Source organism: Macaca nemestrina, chromosome 15 (genome assembly GCF_043159975.1).
Source record: "Macaca nemestrina isolate mMacNem1 chromosome 15, mMacNem.hap1, whole genome shotgun sequence".
Taxonomy (NCBI): Eukaryota; Metazoa; Chordata; class Mammalia; order Primates; family Cercopithecidae; genus Macaca; species Macaca nemestrina.
This window is the reverse complement of record NC_092139.1, coordinates 37,090,881-37,107,666: the sequence shown is the minus strand read 5'-3', so window position 1 is coordinate 37,107,666 and position 16,786 is coordinate 37,090,881. Positions and strand designations below refer to the sequence as shown.

General features: G+C 44.2%; 1 protein-coding gene and 1 long non-coding RNA gene across 5 annotated transcripts in view; one reads left to right on the top strand and one right to left on the bottom strand.

Annotated features, from left to right (window-relative positions):
* Positions 1–377: 377 nt before the first annotated feature.
* On the bottom strand, positions 378–13,186 carry LOC105481598 (uncharacterized). 3 transcript variants are annotated; one of them, XR_011613484.1, is made up of 6 exons: positions 13,013–13,186; positions 12,414–12,691; positions 2,749–2,866; positions 2,340–2,400; positions 1,421–1,518; positions 378–1,177 (listed from the first exon to the last, which is right to left on the bottom strand). It is a non-coding gene; the product is annotated as an uncharacterized lncRNA (long non-coding RNA). The 3 variants fall into 3 exon arrangements; XR_011613485.1 differs by lacking the exon at positions 2,749–2,866; XR_011613483.1 differs by lacking the exons at positions 378–1,177; positions 1,421–1,518; positions 2,340–2,400; positions 2,749–2,866 and having other exon boundaries at positions 8,468–12,516; positions 12,599–12,691.
* A 280-nt stretch (positions 13,187–13,466) lies between these two features.
* Positions 13,467–16,786, top strand: part of DNAAF9 (dynein axonemal assembly factor 9) — a 164,107-nt gene continuing 160,787 nt past the window's right edge. Inside the window, exon 1 of one of the 2 annotated variants that reach the window (XM_071079596.1) lies at positions 13,467–13,733. In XM_071079596.1, the coding sequence (XP_070935697.1) occupies positions 13,651–13,733 (83 nt within the window). In that variant the 5' untranslated portion in view covers positions 13,467–13,650. The remainder of the gene's footprint in view (positions 13,734–16,786) is intronic. The other variant, XM_071079595.1, reaches the window with a different exon arrangement.

The following is a 16,786-nucleotide window of genomic DNA, read 5'->3' as shown; positions in this document are numbered from 1 at the left end:
CACTCCAGCCTGGGCAACAAGAGTGAAATTCTGTCTCAAAAAACAAAAATTAAAAAAAATTTTTGTAGAAAGGGGGGTCTTAATATGTGGCCCTAGCTGGTCTTCAAGCAGTCCTCCCACCTCAGCCTCCCAAAGTGCTTAGATTACAGAAATGAGTCACTGCACCTAGCCTCTCCATGGAAATTGCCATAAAATGTAAATTATTTGTCAAGGGAAAAAAATCTGCTCTGACAGTTAATGTGGGCAAGTCACGTCACCTTTCTGAGGCTCAGTTTCCTTATTTGTATAGTGGAGATAATACCTCATTCTTACCTTATAGAACTGTTGTATTAATTATCTGTTGCTTAATAACAAATTACCTTCAAATTTAGTGACTTGTTACAACATACGATATTTATTATCTTAATCAAACAGTTTCGTGAGTCAGGAATTCAGGAGCAACTTAGCTAACTGGTTCTAGATCATGGTCTCTCTGCAGCCAAGGTATCCACTGGGGCTGTGATCAACTGCAGCGTTGACTGGAGCAGGAAGATCTGCTCCCAGGATGGTTCAGTCACGTGACTGACAAGTTGATGCTGGTTTTTGGCAGGAGGCCTCAGTTTCTCACCACGTGGGCCTCTCCATAGAGCTGCTTGAGTGTGTCCTCATAAAATGGCAGCTGCTTTGTCTAGAACAGATGATGCAAGGGAAAGCACAAGGAAGTTGCATATGTCTTTTATGACCAAGCCTTGGACGTCACAATGTGTGCCATACTCTACTGGTAACAGGCCAGGCATGATTCAGTGTTGGGAGAGGCTATACAAAGGCATGAACACAGGACTTGAGGATCACTGGAGGCCACCTTGGAGGCTGGCTACACAGAGGATGACATGAAGTGTGCTTAGTGTGGTTTTGAACTATAGCTTTTATTATCACTCAGCTTCTGGACTCCTTTCACAAATGTCATTTCTTCTGAGAAACCCTCTAGATCACCACAGGTAGTTATGAAATAGCCTTGCCAAAAACAATCAAAGTGGAATCTGTACAGGCTTTTGTTATTTTCCAACTTCAAGATCCTGATTTGAGGCATTGAAGGAAGAGGAATTTTTACCTCTGGTAAAGTCTCTTGGCTGGTTCAGGCCTTCCTACCTCTCTCTGTTCCCATATCATTGAACATCAGAGCCAGCCACGCTCTCCTCTAAAATAAATGAAAAGTAATAATAATAAATTAGAATTCATGAAAATTAAAATCTGCTGCACAAAAGACACTTTTAAGAAAATGTAGCTGGGCATGGTGGCTCACGCCTGTAATCCCAGCACTTTGGAAGTCCAAGGTGGATGGATCACATGAGGTCAGGAGTTCCAGACCAGCGTGGCCAACATGGTGAAACCCTGTTTCTACTAAAAATACAAAAAATTAGCTGGGCATCATGGTGCATACCTGTAATCTCAGGTACTTGGGAGGCTGAGGCAGGAGAATCACTTGAACCCGGTAGGCAGAGGTTGCAGTAAGGTGAGATTGTGCCATTGCACTCCAGCCTGGGCAACAAGAGCAAAACTCCATCTCAGACAAAAAAAAAAAAAAAAAGAAAAGAAAATAAAATGTAAATGCAACCAATGAGAGAAAACATTCCCAATGCATATATCCAGGAAAGTCTCAGAAATAACATACTCTAAAATAAAGAACTCCTTTAACTCAGTAATAAAACACAAACAACCCATTTTTTAAATTGTGCAGAGCACTTTAAAAATATTTTATAACAGAAGATATTCAGATGGTAAATAAGAATATGACAAGATGCCCAACATCATCAGTCATTAGGGAAATGCAAATTAAAATCACAATGGGACACAACTGCATACGCAGGAGGATGAGGAAGGTTAAAGACTGACACTACCAAGTGTTGCTAGGGTCTCACTCTGTGACCCAAACTGGAGTGCAGTGGTGCAATCTTGGCTCACTGCAGCCTCTGCCTCTCAGGCTCAAGTGATTCTCCTGCCTCAGCCTCCCAAGTAGCTTGGATTACAGGTGCATGTCACTACCACCCAGCTAATTTTTGTATTTTTAGTAGGGATGGGGTTTCACCATGTTGCCTAGGCTGGTCTTGAACTCCTGACCTCAAATGATCCGCCCGCCTCAGCCTCCCAAAGTGCTGGGATTACAGGCATGAGCCACTGCCCCAGGACCGAATTCTCATACACTTCTGATGGGAGTGTAAAATGGGGCACAACCACTTTGAAAACCTGTTAGATGGTTATCTTATAAAGATAAACATACATGTCCCATATAACCTAGCAATTCTTCTCCTATTTACCCAAGAAGAGTGAAAACATATGGCCACACAAAGACTTATACATACATGTTTTATCGGAGTTTATACACAATATCCTCAAACTGGAAACAAGTCAAATGTTCACCACCTAGTAAGTGGACAGACACATTATGTTACATTTGAGCTATAAAATATTACTCATTATCAATAAAAGTAAACAAATTATTGAGACATATAGCATAATGAATGAATCTCAAAAATCAATATGCTGATTCCATTTACATAAATTTCAAGAGCAGACAAAACTAATCTACAGACATTAAAATCAAATCAAGGGCTGGGTGTGAAGGCTCATGCCTGTAATTCCAGCACTTTGGGAGGCTGAGGTGGTAGGATCATTTGAGCCTAGGAGTTTAACGCCAGCCTGGGAAACACAATGAGACCCCATCTCTACAAAAAAATTTTTTAAAAATTTGCCAGGCATGGTGGCACTCACCTGTGGTCCCAGCTACTTGGGAGGCTGAGGCGAGAGGATCACTTGAGCCTGAGAGTTTGAGGTTATAGTGAGCTATGATTGCGTCACTGCACTCCAGCCTGGGCAGCAGAGCAAGATCCTATCTCAAAACAAACAAACAAACAAAAAAATGAAATCAGTGGTTGCCTGGGGTTAGGTGAGGGATTTGACTGCAAAAGGGTCTTGACTTTCACGTGTGTGTGTGTGTGTGTGTGTGTGTGTGTGTGTTGTTATTTTGTTATTATTTTTCATTGAGAGTCTCCCAGAACTTTCTGTGGTCATGGAATGGCACTGATTTGGGGAGAAAGTGGTAATAGTTTCACAATTGCATACATTTGTCAAAAATTGTCAAATGAAATATACATTTTATTATAAAGATTTTATACCTCTGTAAAAAAAAGATTATTACAGATTTTTTTTTTTTTTAGACGGGTCTGGCTCTGTGGCCCAGGCTGGAGTACAGTGGCACGATCTCGGCTCACTGCAACCTTCGCCTTCTGGATTCAAGCAGTTCTCCTGTCTCAGCCTCCTGAGTAGCTGGGACTACAGGCACACGCTGCCATGCCCAGCTAAATTTTGTATTTTTAGTAGAGATGGGGTTTCACTATGCTGGCCAGGCTGTTCTCTAAATCCTGACCTTGTGGTCCGCCTGCCTTGGCCTCCCAAAGTGCTAGGATTACAGGCATGAGCCACCGTGCCTGGCTTATTACATATTATTTTTAAAAGATCATTGTTAACGATTACATGCAATATCTCAGATCATCCACTAGTAGGGTTACCAGATTTAACAAATAAAAATACAAGGACTCAGTTAAATTAGAATTACACCTAATTGCCTGATATAAAAATTATTGTGTGGGACATTCACTAAAAGTATTTCTTTGCTTATAGAAAATAAATTATAAGTATCTGAATTATATATTTCTCTAATTATATTTTTGACCACTGTAATTAAGATTCTTGATTTTGAAATTTGCCTATAAAATTCCTTGTAGATATAATCTATAGTTATTTTCATTGTAATATAGCTTCAACAACGGTAACATCTAACTTATTTCAGTTGTCCATTGAACATTCATTAGTTAGATAACATGCTCAACATTAGCAATATGAGGCTGCATACTGAATGATACGGTTTGGATCTGTGTTCCCACCAAATCTGAAGTCAAACTGTAATCCCCAGTGTTGGAGATGGAGCCTGGTGGGAGGTGATTGGATCGTGGTGGTGGTTTAGCCCCTTGGTGCTGTACTCATGATAGTGATTGTGTACTCTCAGGATTTAGTTGTTTAAAAATGTGTAACATCTCCCCTCTTTCTCTCTTGCTCCTGCTCTAGCCATGCAAGATGTGCCTGCTTCTCCTTCACCTTCTGCCATGATTATAAGTCTCCTGAGGCCTCCCCAGAAACGGAAGCCACTATGCTTCCTGTAGAGCCTGCAGAACTGTGAGCCAATTAAACTTCTTTTTAAAATAAATTACCCAGTCTCAGGTATTTCTTTATAGCAGTGTGAGAAGAAACATTCGGAAAATTGGTTCCAAGGAGCGGGTCACTGCTGTAAAGATACCTGAATATGTGGAAGCAGCTTTGGAATTAGGTAATCAACAGAAGTTGGAAGAGTATGAAGGGCTCAGAAGAAGACAGGAAGATGAAGGAAAGTTTGGAATTTCCTAAACACTTGTGAAATTGTTGTGACCAAAATACTAATGTGATACAGACAATGAAGCCTAGGCTGAAGAGGTCTCAGATGGAGATGACGAATTTATTGGGAACTGGAGCAAAGATCACTTTTATTATGTGTTAGCAAAGAGGTTGGATGCATTGTGCCCCTACCCTAGGGATCTGTGGAACTTTGAACTTGAAAGTGATGATTTAGTGCATCTGATAGAAGAAATTTCTAAGCAGTAAAGCATCCAAAATGTGGCCCACCTGCTTTTAACAACCTATGCTCATATGTATGAGCAAAGAAATGACTTGAAACTTGAGCTTATATTTAAAAGGGAAACAGAATATAAAAGTTTGGAAAATGTGCAGCCCATTTTCAGGGGAGGAATTCAAGCAGGCTGCATAAATTTGCATAAGAAAACAGAAGCCAGGCAGGTTGTGGTGGCTCATGCCCATAATCCTAGCACTTTGGGAGGCCAAGGTGGGTAAATCATTTGAGGTAAGAAGTTCAAGGCCAACCTGGCCAACATGGCAAAACCCTGTCTCTACTAAAAACACCAAAATTAGCTGGGCATGGTGGTAGGCACCTGTAGTCCCAGCCACTCAGGAGGCTGAGGCAGGAAAACTGAAAGAAGCCAAGTGCTAATATCCAAGACAATGGGAAAGAGGCCTCACAGGCATTTCAGAGACCTTCTTGGCAGCCCCTCCCATCATAGGCCCAGAGGCCAAGTACTGAAGAATGTTTTTTTTGGGGGCCAGGCCCAGGGTCCCACTGCCCTGTGCAGCCTTAGGACACTGTTCCCTGCATCCCAGTCACTCCAGCTTTAGTCACAGCTAAAAGGGGCCCAGGTACAGCTCAGGCTGCTGCTTCAGAGGGTGTAAGCCATAAGCCTTCGTGGCTTCTATGTAGTGTTAGCCCTACAGGTGCAGAGAGTGCAAGAGTTGAGGCTTGAGAGCCTCTGCCTAGATTTCAGAGGATATATGGAAAAACCTGGATGTCTAGGCAGAGGCATACTGCAGGGGTGGAGCCCTCATGGAGAACCTCTACTAGGGCAGTGTGAAGGGGAAATGTGGGGTTGGAGCCCCCACACGGAGTACCCACTGGAGCACTGCCTAGTGGAGCTGTGAGAAGAAAGTCACTGTCTTCCAGCTCCACTAGGCAGTAGAATGTTAGATCCACTGATAGCTTGCACCCTGCACCTGGAAAAGCCAGAGGCACTCAACAGAAGCCCATATGAGCAGCCTCAGGGGCTACACCCTGCAAATCCACAGGGGTGGGGCTGCCCAAGGCTTTGGGAGCCCACCTCTCATACCAGTGTGCCCTAGATGTGGGACATGGGGTCAAAGGAGATTATTTTGGAGCTTTAAGATTTAATGACTACGCTTCTGGATTTCAGACTTGCATGGGGCCTGTGGCCCCTTTTTTTTGTCCAAGTTCTCCTTTTTGGAAGGCAGTATTTACCCAATGCCTGTACCCCCACAGTATCTTGGAAGTAACTAACTTGTTTTTGATTTTACAGGTTCATAGGTGGAAGGGACTAGCCTTGTCTCAGATGACACTTTGGACAGTGAACTTTTGAGTTAATGATGGAATGAGTTAAGACTTTAGGGGACTGTTGGGAAGGGATGATTATATTTTGAAATGTGAGAAGGACATGAGCTTTGGGGGGGTTGGGGAAAAATGATGTGGTTTGGATCTGTGTCCCCACCAAATCTCATGTCAAATTGTGATCCCCAGTGTTGGAGGTCGGGCCTGGTGGGACGTGATTGGATTGTGGGGATGGTTTCTCATGAATGGTTTAGCACCAAGTCCTTGGTGCTATACTTGTAATAGTGAGTGCTCATGAGGTTTGGTTGTTTAAAAGTATGTAGCACCTTCCCCTCTCTCTCTTGCTCCTCCTCTAGCCATGTAAGATGTGCCTGCTTCTCCTTTGTCTTCTGCCATGATTGTAAGTTTCCTGAGGTCTCCACAGAATCAGAAGCCACTGCTTCCTGTACAGCCTGCAGAACCATGAGCCAATTAAGCCTCTTTTCTTTATAAATTACCCAGTCATTCCTGTATAGCCTGCAGAACCATGAGCCAATTAAGTCTCTCTCTCTTTTTTGTTTTAATAAATTACCCAGTCTTTCCTGAAGTGGCAGGTCCATAAAATACAGAAAATAAAAAATACCCAGTCTGACGTATTTTTTTATAGCAGTGCAAGAATGGACTAATACACAGAACATATTCTAAGATAAAGTTAACAACCCTGAAAATTGCTCTTCCAATTTGGTTCATTAAAGCAAATACCATCTTTCATGGCACAACTTGATTTTCTATTCTTCAGGATTGTTTCATCTCTTGATCAATAACTTAAAAATGCTGTCCCCCAACAAAAAAGAACATTATCATTTTCTATTCCTTTCTTCTTCAACACTAAATATGAGGATTCCGCTTGTTCCCATGCTAGAAGAGTATTCAGTAATATCTATATAAGAGAATAAAATTCTTGGGTGGGCACGGTGGCTCATGCCTGTAATCCTAGCACTTTGAGGCCAAGGCAGATGGATTGCTTGAGGCCAGGAGTTTGAGATCAGCCTGGTCAACATGGTGAAACCCCGTCTCTACTAAAATTACAAAACCTTAGCCAGGCATGAAAAAGCACGCCTGTAATCCCAGCTATGTCAGGAAGCTGAAGCACAAGAATTGCTCGAATCCAGGAGGTGGAGGTTGCAATGAGCTGAGATCATGGACTCCACCGTACTCCAGCCTGGGCAGCAGTGAGTCTTTGTCAAAAAAAAAAAAAAAAAAAAGAAAATTCTTGATGGGTTGAAATCCATTTCAAAAGGTAATCATGATAAGTGCTGTAATAATTATTCACTTCAAGTCAGACTTTTTCTTGTTCATAAGTAATGTTGTCCCTTTTAAGAACAGCCTTGACACTTAAAGGGTTACATTTTTCTTCATCAATTATTCACTTAACGCATTCAAGAGTTCCCTTAAGCATTGGAGTATTTCAATAACACTGTTTGCTCTTTTTTCATTTGCATAACCCTATTACTAAAAAGCTTTCCCTCAATGGGTTACTTTAAAAGTCAATAGGATATTTGGGGATCTTTTCTTTTTCTCTTTTTTTTTTTTTAACAAAGAGAGATGAGGTCTTGCTCTGTTACCCAGGCTAGAGTACATAGGTCACAGCTCACTGCAACCTTGAACTCCTGGGCTCAGGCTATCTCCCCATCTCAGCCTCCTGAGTAGATGGGACAACAGGCATGTGCCACCATGCCCGGTTAATTTTTAAAATTTTCAAATAGAAATGGAGTCTCACTATGTTACCCAGACTAGTCTGGAACTCCTGCCTCAAGGGATCCTCCCGCTGTGGCCTCCCCAGTAGCTGGTATTATAGGCGTGCCACCGTGCCTAACCCGAGAGCTTTTTCTTTAAAATTAAAATATATTTTCAGTACTTCAAATAAACTGAGGAGTCTCTCAAATCCATATGTTAAAGAATGCTGGCTATGTGCGGTGGCTCACGCCTGTAATCCCAGCATGTTGGGAGGCCAAGGCAGGTGGATCACCTGAGGTCAGGAGTTCGAGACCAGGCTGACCAACATAATGAAACCCCATGTCTACTAAAAATACAAAATTAGCCAGGCATGGTGGTGCATGCCTGTGATCTCAGCAACTCAGGAGGCTGAGGCAGGAGAATGGCTTGAACCCAAGAGGTGGAGGTTGCAGTGAGCTGAGATTGTGCCACTGCACTCCAGCCTGGGCAACAAGAGCGAAAGTTCATTTCAAAAATAAAAATAAAAAAAGAGAGAGAGCGAGCTAGCAGGTTTTTGAATGCAAGAGAATTGAGGAATACTAAATGCCAACAAAATTACATAAATATCTTAATTGTTCAGTTCAAATATTATAAATGCTGACATAAGAACAATTTCAGGACAGTTGCTTCAAAGGCAATGGAAAGGACATCATATGCTGTTTGAGCAACATTATGCAGAATATGAGCAGGACAGTCAATAGCTTCCATAGAATCAGTCAAGCTTTACTTCAATTTTGAATAAACATTGTGCAAACATCTACCAATATTTTATTTGTATTATTTCCATCAAAAGCTCTACAGTTTTTAATAACTCCTAATTCATTAGGAGAATCTCTGCAACAATTTGCTCATTTCTGAATCTCATCTGGAAGGGATTCTATACAAAATAGCCCCACAAGCAAGCCTTTTTCACAAGAAAACGATTGCATAAGCAAAGGAAAAGCTTTTCTTCACTGTGGTTACTCATATCCATGGTTATGCTATAAAACAGTGAGGCATTTAGAGCTTTGATAATCACTGCAACAGTAGTAAGTGGAGTCATTACATCTCAAATTATTGCAGTAGATTTTGTCCCGGCATTTGAAAATTTGCTTGCAATATTGGCATTAGAAAATACTACTGGTAGCAGTATGTTGAGCTGAATGATGACAACAGACAGTGTGGGAGGCCATTACAACTTTGCTGTGATTATTTTATCTTCTCAATCTGAATTTGTCTTTAAAATTTGTCATTTTATCCATTCCTTTGGTACAAAAATCACGTATCTTTTATGCTGAGCCGTTAGTATGTGCTGATTTATATCTGACTTTCCACCATTTTCAATATTGAATAAACACTTACATATCACACAAAGAGCTGCAAATGGATTTTCCCTCCTTTAATAAATATACATTCTTCAGAAAATTTGTCATAAAATTCACTCTTGCAATTTGGCATTTGTGGATTCAAATATACACAAATAAAAAAATGGGTAACACAATTGATTTTCAACAAGGGTACCAAGACAATTCAATGCGAAAAAAATAGTATGTTTAACAAATGGTGCTGAGACAAGTGAATAGCCACATGGAAAAGAATGAAGTTGGATCCCTGCCTCACCTCATATAGAAAAATTAATTTGAAATTAATCAAAGACCTAAAATGTAAGAGCCAAAATTATTAAACTCTTATAAGAAAATGTAAGAGTAAGTCTTCATGACTTTGGATTAGGCAATAGTTTCCTAGTTATGACATGTAGAGCACAAACAACAAAATAAAAAAATTGACAAACTGGATATCATTAAAATTTTAAAGTTTTGTGTTTCAAACAACAATATCAAGAATGTGAAAAGACAACCCACAGAATGGGATAAAATTTTTGCAAATCATATTTCTGATAAGGTACTTGTATCTAGACTACATAAAGAGCTACCACAACTTAATAAAGGGATAAGTAACCAAGTAAAAATGGTCAAAAATTTCGAGCAGACATTCCTCCAAAGAAGAGGTACATGCCAGGTACAGCGGCTCACGCCTGTAATCCCAGCACTTTGGGAGGCTGAGGCGGGTGGATCACCTGAGGTCGGGAGTTTGAGATTGGCCTGACCAACATGGGAAAACCCCGTCTCTACTGAAAATACAAAATTAGCTGGGCGTGGTGGCTCATGCCTGTAATCTCAGCTACTGGGGAGGCTGAGGCAGGATAATCACTTGAACCCAGGAGGCAAAGGTTGCGGTGAGCTGAGATCACGCCATTGCACTCCACCCTGGGCAACAAGAGTGAAACTTCCTCTCAAAAACAAAAAAGAAGAAGAAGAAGAAGAGGTACAAATGGCTAATAAGCACACGAAGAGATGGTTGACATCATTAGCTATCAGGCAATGTAAACCAAAACCACAATGAGATACCACTTCATAACCTCTAAAATGGCTATAATAAAAAAGATAATGAGTATTAGGGAAGATAATGGAAAAATTGGAACTGACATATCATGCTGGTGAGAATATAAATGATGCAGCCACTTTGGAAAACAGGTTGACAGTTCCTCAAAAGGTTAAACATAGAGTTATCATGTGATCCAGAAACTCACTCTTAGATCTCCAAGGAAACAAACTGTATGTCCACACAAAAACTTGTACACAAATGTTAATATAGCATTAGCTACAAAACACAGCAAAAAAGTGGAAACAATCTGACTGTTCATTAACAGATAAATGAATAAGCAAGATGTGGTATATCCATTCAATGGAATAATATTCAACCATGAAAAGGAACAAAATTCTGATACATGCTGCAACATGGATGAACCTTATAAACATTATGCTAAATGGAAGAAGGCAGTCATGAAAAACCATATATTGAATGACTCTGATAACATGAAATGTCCAGAATAGGCAAATTAAAAGGTTAGTGGTTTTCTAGGGCTAGGGTGGTTGGGGAGAAATGGGGAATGACTGCTAACAGGTACAGGATTTTCCTGTTGGATTGACAAAAATGTTCTAAAATTGATTGTGGTGGTGGTTGCACAAATCTGTGCCTATACTCATTTTTTTTTTGAGACAGGGTCTCACTCTGTCCTCCATGTTGGAGTGCAGTGGCCTGATCTCAACTCACTGCATCCTAGACCTCCCAGGCTCAATCGATCCTCCCAACTCAGTCTCCTGAGTAGTTGGGTCTACAGACACATGCCACTATGCCTGGCCAATTTGTGTGTGTGCGCATATATGAAATATATTTTGTACATATATTATATAAATATAATATATATTATAAATAAACAAATATATATATATAAATATATATACACAAATACATATATATAGAGAGATGAGGTTTTGCCATGTTGCCCAGGCTGGTCTCAAACTCTTGGGCTCAAGAAATCCACTCATCTTAGCCTCCCAAAGTGCTGGGACTGCAGGCGTGCATCACCACGTCCAGCACCGTTGAATTGTTTTTAGAGCTGATTTTCAGAGCTTTTGCACCGATGGGAAGTTATCTCTAAATAATGGTCGTTACTTGTTCATGACTCTGGACTTGAGCTAAAAAACTGATCACTGCAAGCATAGAAAGAATTGAGAGAATTGTATTTGATAAATCTCATGATGGTGTCATTGCATCTGTCATAAGTCCAAACTCATACCAAATGGTAACTGGGAATTGAATCTTGAGCTGTGAACTTTGAACTCGGACAAAACAATAAATTGAACTCAATAGCTGATGTTTAAAAAAGTGAATTTCTTCTCTGCTTGCAAGAGACAGCTGTACTTGTAAGGTACAGCCTCTCTGAACAAAGCCAGAGCTAATCTTATAAAAGGTTTTGAAGGCCGGGCGCGGTTCACGCCTGTAATCCCAGCACTTTGGCAGGCCAAGGCTGGCGAATCACTTGAGGCCAGGAGTTCAAGACCAGCCCGGCCAACACGGCGAAACCCTGTCTCCACTAAAAATACAAAAAATTAGCCAGGCGTGGTGGCACAGGCCTGTAATCCCAGCTACCTGGGAAGCTGAGGCACAAGAATCGCTTGAACCAGGAGGCAGAGGTTGCAGTGAGCGGAGATCGTGCCACTGCACTCCAGCCTGAGCAACAGAGCAAGACTCTGTCTCAAAAAAAAAAAAAAAAAGAAAAAATAAAGAGAAAAAAAAAAGGAGCTTTAAAAAAGGCCAGGCGCGGGGTGGCTCAGGCCTGTAATCCTAGCACTTTGAGAGGCCAAGGCAGGCGGATCACCTGAGGTCAAGAGTTGAGACCAGCCTGGCCAACATGGCAAAACCCCGTCTCTACTAAAAATACAAAAATGAGCCGGGCGTGGTGGCGGGAGCCTATAGTCCCAGCTACTCGGTGGGCTGAGGTAGGAGAATCGCTTGAACCCGGGACACAGAGGTTGCAGTGAGCCGAGATCGCACCACTGCACTCCAGCCTGGGCGACAGAATGAGACTCAGTCTGGGAAAGAAAAGAAAATGGTTTTGGAAACATTCGCCTTCAGGGATTGGCTGTCTTTCCCAAGCAGAAGTGTGGAGCGAGTGACTGACTCGGCTGTGTGTGTGGATACTGGAGTGCGGCAGTTGAATACCCACTGACTTTCCGAAGCCTGGTCGCTGGTATCAGGCACTTGTTGATTGGCTATTGTCGCAGGCCTAGAGCAGTCACTGATTGGCTGACTTTCAGAAGCGTGAGGTAGTCATTGATTTACTAAGAAGCATAGTTACCGGAGTGAGGCTATCGCTGATTGGCTGATTTTCAGAGCTGTTGCACCGACGAGAAGTGATCTCTAAATAATAGTGGTTATTTCTTCACGGCTCCGGACTTGAGCTAAAAAAGTATTTTGCTTTCTTGAATATGAAAGACAAGCACTTTAAATTCCTACTCCCTTCTGGTCTTCCCTCAGACAAACCTGAAGGAGACACCATAGGGATTGTCCACATCTTCATTAGTGAAGGAAGGATTTTCAGCCAGTGTTGTAATTTAAGTCATCTAGCACCAATTACTGTGGGAGAAAAATAGTTCCAATTATTGCAATTTATTGTAAAAAGATTAATATAGGACATTTAAGGCATTCCGACAAGGTCAACAAAGGACGCGGGACAATAGTCATTAAATACGTCCTGTATATACAGGACGCCTGGCAACTATCAGTGAAGTATTTCCCAAGTTTCTTGTACATGTCCCTGCAGAAACCGGTAGAGCCAGGATCTTAACAGTAAAGGTTATAGGGGTCTTCTGGGATCCTGTGAGCCTCTAACGCTCATGCTCTGCGCAGGGCTGGGTGCGCACTGCTATGCTAACCCGAGGCCGGCTAGGAATCTACCGGACGTCTGAAGGGTGGGTGCAGAATTGATGAGCAGGAGGCGGGAAGACACCCGTTCCGGAGAGTAGGGAAGCGAGCCGGGTGCGGAGGAGGAGCGCTGGACCCCGGAGCCGGAGCGGAAGACTTCGCTGGAGGCTGGGGCTGGCCCGGCGGGGCGAGGCGGGGCGAGGCGGGGCGGGGCGGGCAGAGCCGGAGGGGCGGGGCCAGGCTGGGAGAGGCTCCGCCCCCGGGCGCGTCAGTGTGCGTGGCCGGGGGGCGCCGCGCAGAGCCCCGCTTTATGATGTCGGGCTTGAGGACGAAGCAGGGCGGCGCTGTGGCAACCCTCACCCTGCGGACACGCGCTCCCAACATCCGGCCCGGCGGCGTTGCCGCTTAAGAAGTGGGGTCCCTGTGGCAGTGCGCCGACCCCCAACTCCAGCCGCTCCCGACGCCCCCATCCACTCTTGGTGCGCGCGCGCCCCTCCCCGCCCCCGCCCCCGCCCCCGCCCCCGCCGGGCCCCGCGCGCAGCGCCCCCTCCCACCCGGCACGCCCTGCCGCCCCGCCCGGCCGCAGCCAGCCTGGAGCCGCCCCGCGGGCCACGGAGACCCTCGCAGCGGCACCGTCCTCCTCCGCCGCCCGCCGCCCGCAGCCCGCCGCCATGGACGTGTACCCCCCGCGCCGGCTGGGGCTGCCCCGCGCTCGGTCCCCTGGCGGCTCCAGCCGCGGGTCACCGTCCGTCAGGTACGCGGGGCAGAGGCAGCCGAGGGTCAGCCGGGCGGGGGATGCGGGCTGTCGGGGTCCAGCGACGCCTCTCGCCGCAGGGCGTGGTACGACATGGCTTCCTCGGGATGGTTCTTTCCTGAACAGCTCAGGGAGAAATGTTTTCCCAGGAACGGCGCCCTCTGTAGAGGCCCCACAATGGCTCCCCTTTGGACAACCCTGCGACGGTTTCCCCACAATGGCTCCCAGACAGACAACCCTGCAACGGTTTCCCCACAATGGCTCCCCTACAGACACCCCTGCAACGGTTTCCCCACAGTGGCTCCCCTATAGACAACCCTGCAACGGTTTCCTCACAATGGCTCCCCTATAGACAACCCTGCAACGGTTTCCTCACAATGGCTCCCCTATAGACAACCCTGCAACGGTTTCCCCACAATGGCTCCCAGACAACCCTGCAACGGTTTCCCCACGGTGGCTCCCCTATAGACAACCCTGCAACGGTTTCCCCACAATGGCTCCCCTATGGACAACAGTTCTCTGTGAAGACCGTGTTATGACGTCCTCACCCCCATAGAACGTTTCTCCCAGGAAAGATTCTTCTACACAGAACCCCACAGAGGCTTCCCTATAAATGACTCACTCGCCTTCCCCATGGAATGTTTCCCCCAGAAACTGCTACCTCTAGAGAACTCACACCTCCACACACACAGTAGCTCCCTTGTGTAGAATCCCCAAGTGGATTACCTAGAAAGCCCCCTGTCGTGGGTCTCTAGAGCCTTTGCCCTTGACAACGGCTTCCTTAGAGTGTCCCCCGCCCCCTACGTACATAATGACAGCATCTCCCCTATTACGCGTATCCCCAGCTCCCCCTGCCTCAGCCTGCATCGCGACGCCCCCTCACTCCACAATAGGGAGCTCAGGTTGGGAGGAAGTAGAGGTATTAGGGACGCAGGAGGAAAAGCTGGGTAAATAGGGGAAAGAGGCTTAGAGCCCCCGAAAGCGGCGGGCGCCGGGCCCCTTACCGTAGAGACACAGTCCCAGGCTACCTCGCTATGGGGAGGGGTGATCGTGGGGAGGGCTCCCCGCCCCCTTTAGATATAGGAAGATCCGTTTCCGATTTCTGTGCCCTATGCCTTTGGTGCTGACCTTGTTAGTCAGGGCATTGTTTGTGATGGAGCTGTTGTGGGGCGCCGGCGCAGTGTGGAGGTTGGAATGATGGAGGGGTTGCAGCAGAGACCTTTGAGAGGGAGAGGGAGAGAGAGAATGCGAGCCATGAGCTTTGGTACCTCTAAACTGTCATTAAAACAGGAGAGGGTTTTGTTGTTGTTTGCTTTTTCTTATTCTGGCCACATAGCAAAGCAAATGTTGTATTGTTCCCTTGAAAGGAGGTTGCCAGTCTACCTGTTAGAACAGCTTTTCTTATATTCTTGTTATGGTACTTAAGGCATATGTTTTAACTTTGCTTGCTGATCTGTTTTTTGGGGTTGTTTGCTTTAACTAGACCAAATTATTGCAGAACAAGAAACTGATTCTTAGAAACCTGTTTCTTTTTTACTTCCCTGCATTCCTTTCCACATCCCAGAGTCCAATATATGTTTGTTGAACAAATAAAGGATAGGGAAGATGGGAGGTAGATACCAATGAAACATTGCATTTAGGAGTCCTAAATTGCTTCGAAATCTGTCAAGTGACATTTTTGAACTCCTGCTCTGCCCTTCAATGTAATTCCTTGTGGGCTTTACAGTTCCAAGTTTAACTGCTTGTGGTAACCATCTCCAATCCTTTGCAACATTTCTGCCAGTTTCATTGTCTGAAGCAAAGTATTTGAATTTGTATAGACATTGCATAGGATACTTTAGAACAGCCATCCGTTAAATCTAGGCTCTATGTAGACTTGAGGTTTATCCCAGATAGTCTTGCGCTTAGGAGTTTGGATTTGAGTCTATTGAGACCTTTAGGGGGAAAAAAATCATCTCTACCTTAGAATCCGTCTCTTAACTGCTGCCTTTCTTGTTTTTAGTAGCATGACCATGTGCTTTTTATTTATTCTTTTAAAGTAGTGATTCCATGTTAACAGAAGTATGCTGGCTCACTTTACTGATCATACCCGCACTCCAAATCCTCTATCAAGTGGTTTGAATGAAACTTGTTTGATTTCAGACAAGGAATAGTGCAAGGAACCGCAAGGCCTAGCTGCCCAATACCTTTGGTGAAAGAAATTTGCTGAAGGCTTCCCTCCTTTCCCCACTTCTACATGATTGAACGTGCTTTTCTTGCCCATTCAAGCCTTTCCCTTACTCTTGACATTGAATGTTTCTAGCACTTTCCTGTCACCCATATATGGCTTGGCTGCTGACTGCTGAGTGATGAAAGGGGCAAACCTAACTGGTGAAGTGACATTCCTAAGACCCATAGATAGTTCTGCAAGTGTATGGTTCTAGCACAGTAGTTCATTTTCACAGATGGAGAATGGAGATCAAGAATTAAAATGTTGTTGCTCAGAATTAGAGGCTTCTCTTTAAGTATGTGATAGTCATCAGTGTTACCAGGTATTTTTGGTTTCTGTCTCTTGAGCATGTAGTAGAATTGTACTTGCTTGCTTCTTTGAAGTTAGGTATGGCCTTGAGAGTTGCTTTTGGTCAGTGAAATGCGTGGGAATACTGTGTAGCCTTTCATGGTACAAGCTTCTGTTGTGTAGTTTTCCATTCTCTTTCCTTCTGTCATGGTAGCTGTTGGGGCTGCAAATGGCAGCCACCCATCAGTTGAGGCCCCAGAGTGAGCTTCCAGGTGACCTGTGCTTGACAGGTAGGTTGAGCAAGAAGTGAAACACCACTGGGATTTTGGAATTATTACCAAGGTATAAACTAACCTATCTGGACCAATGCTAAGGAACCAGTGGAAATCTAGCTGAAATATACTTTCCTACTTCAAAATGTTTTTCTGTAGAGGGATCTGTTCCTGCTTGGGACTTCTTTAATAGCTTAAATTTCACTGTTTCTTTATATAAATAATGCAACAAGTACTGTGTTAGGTGCTGTAGATTCAGATAAATACGGCAGTCCCCTGCCCTC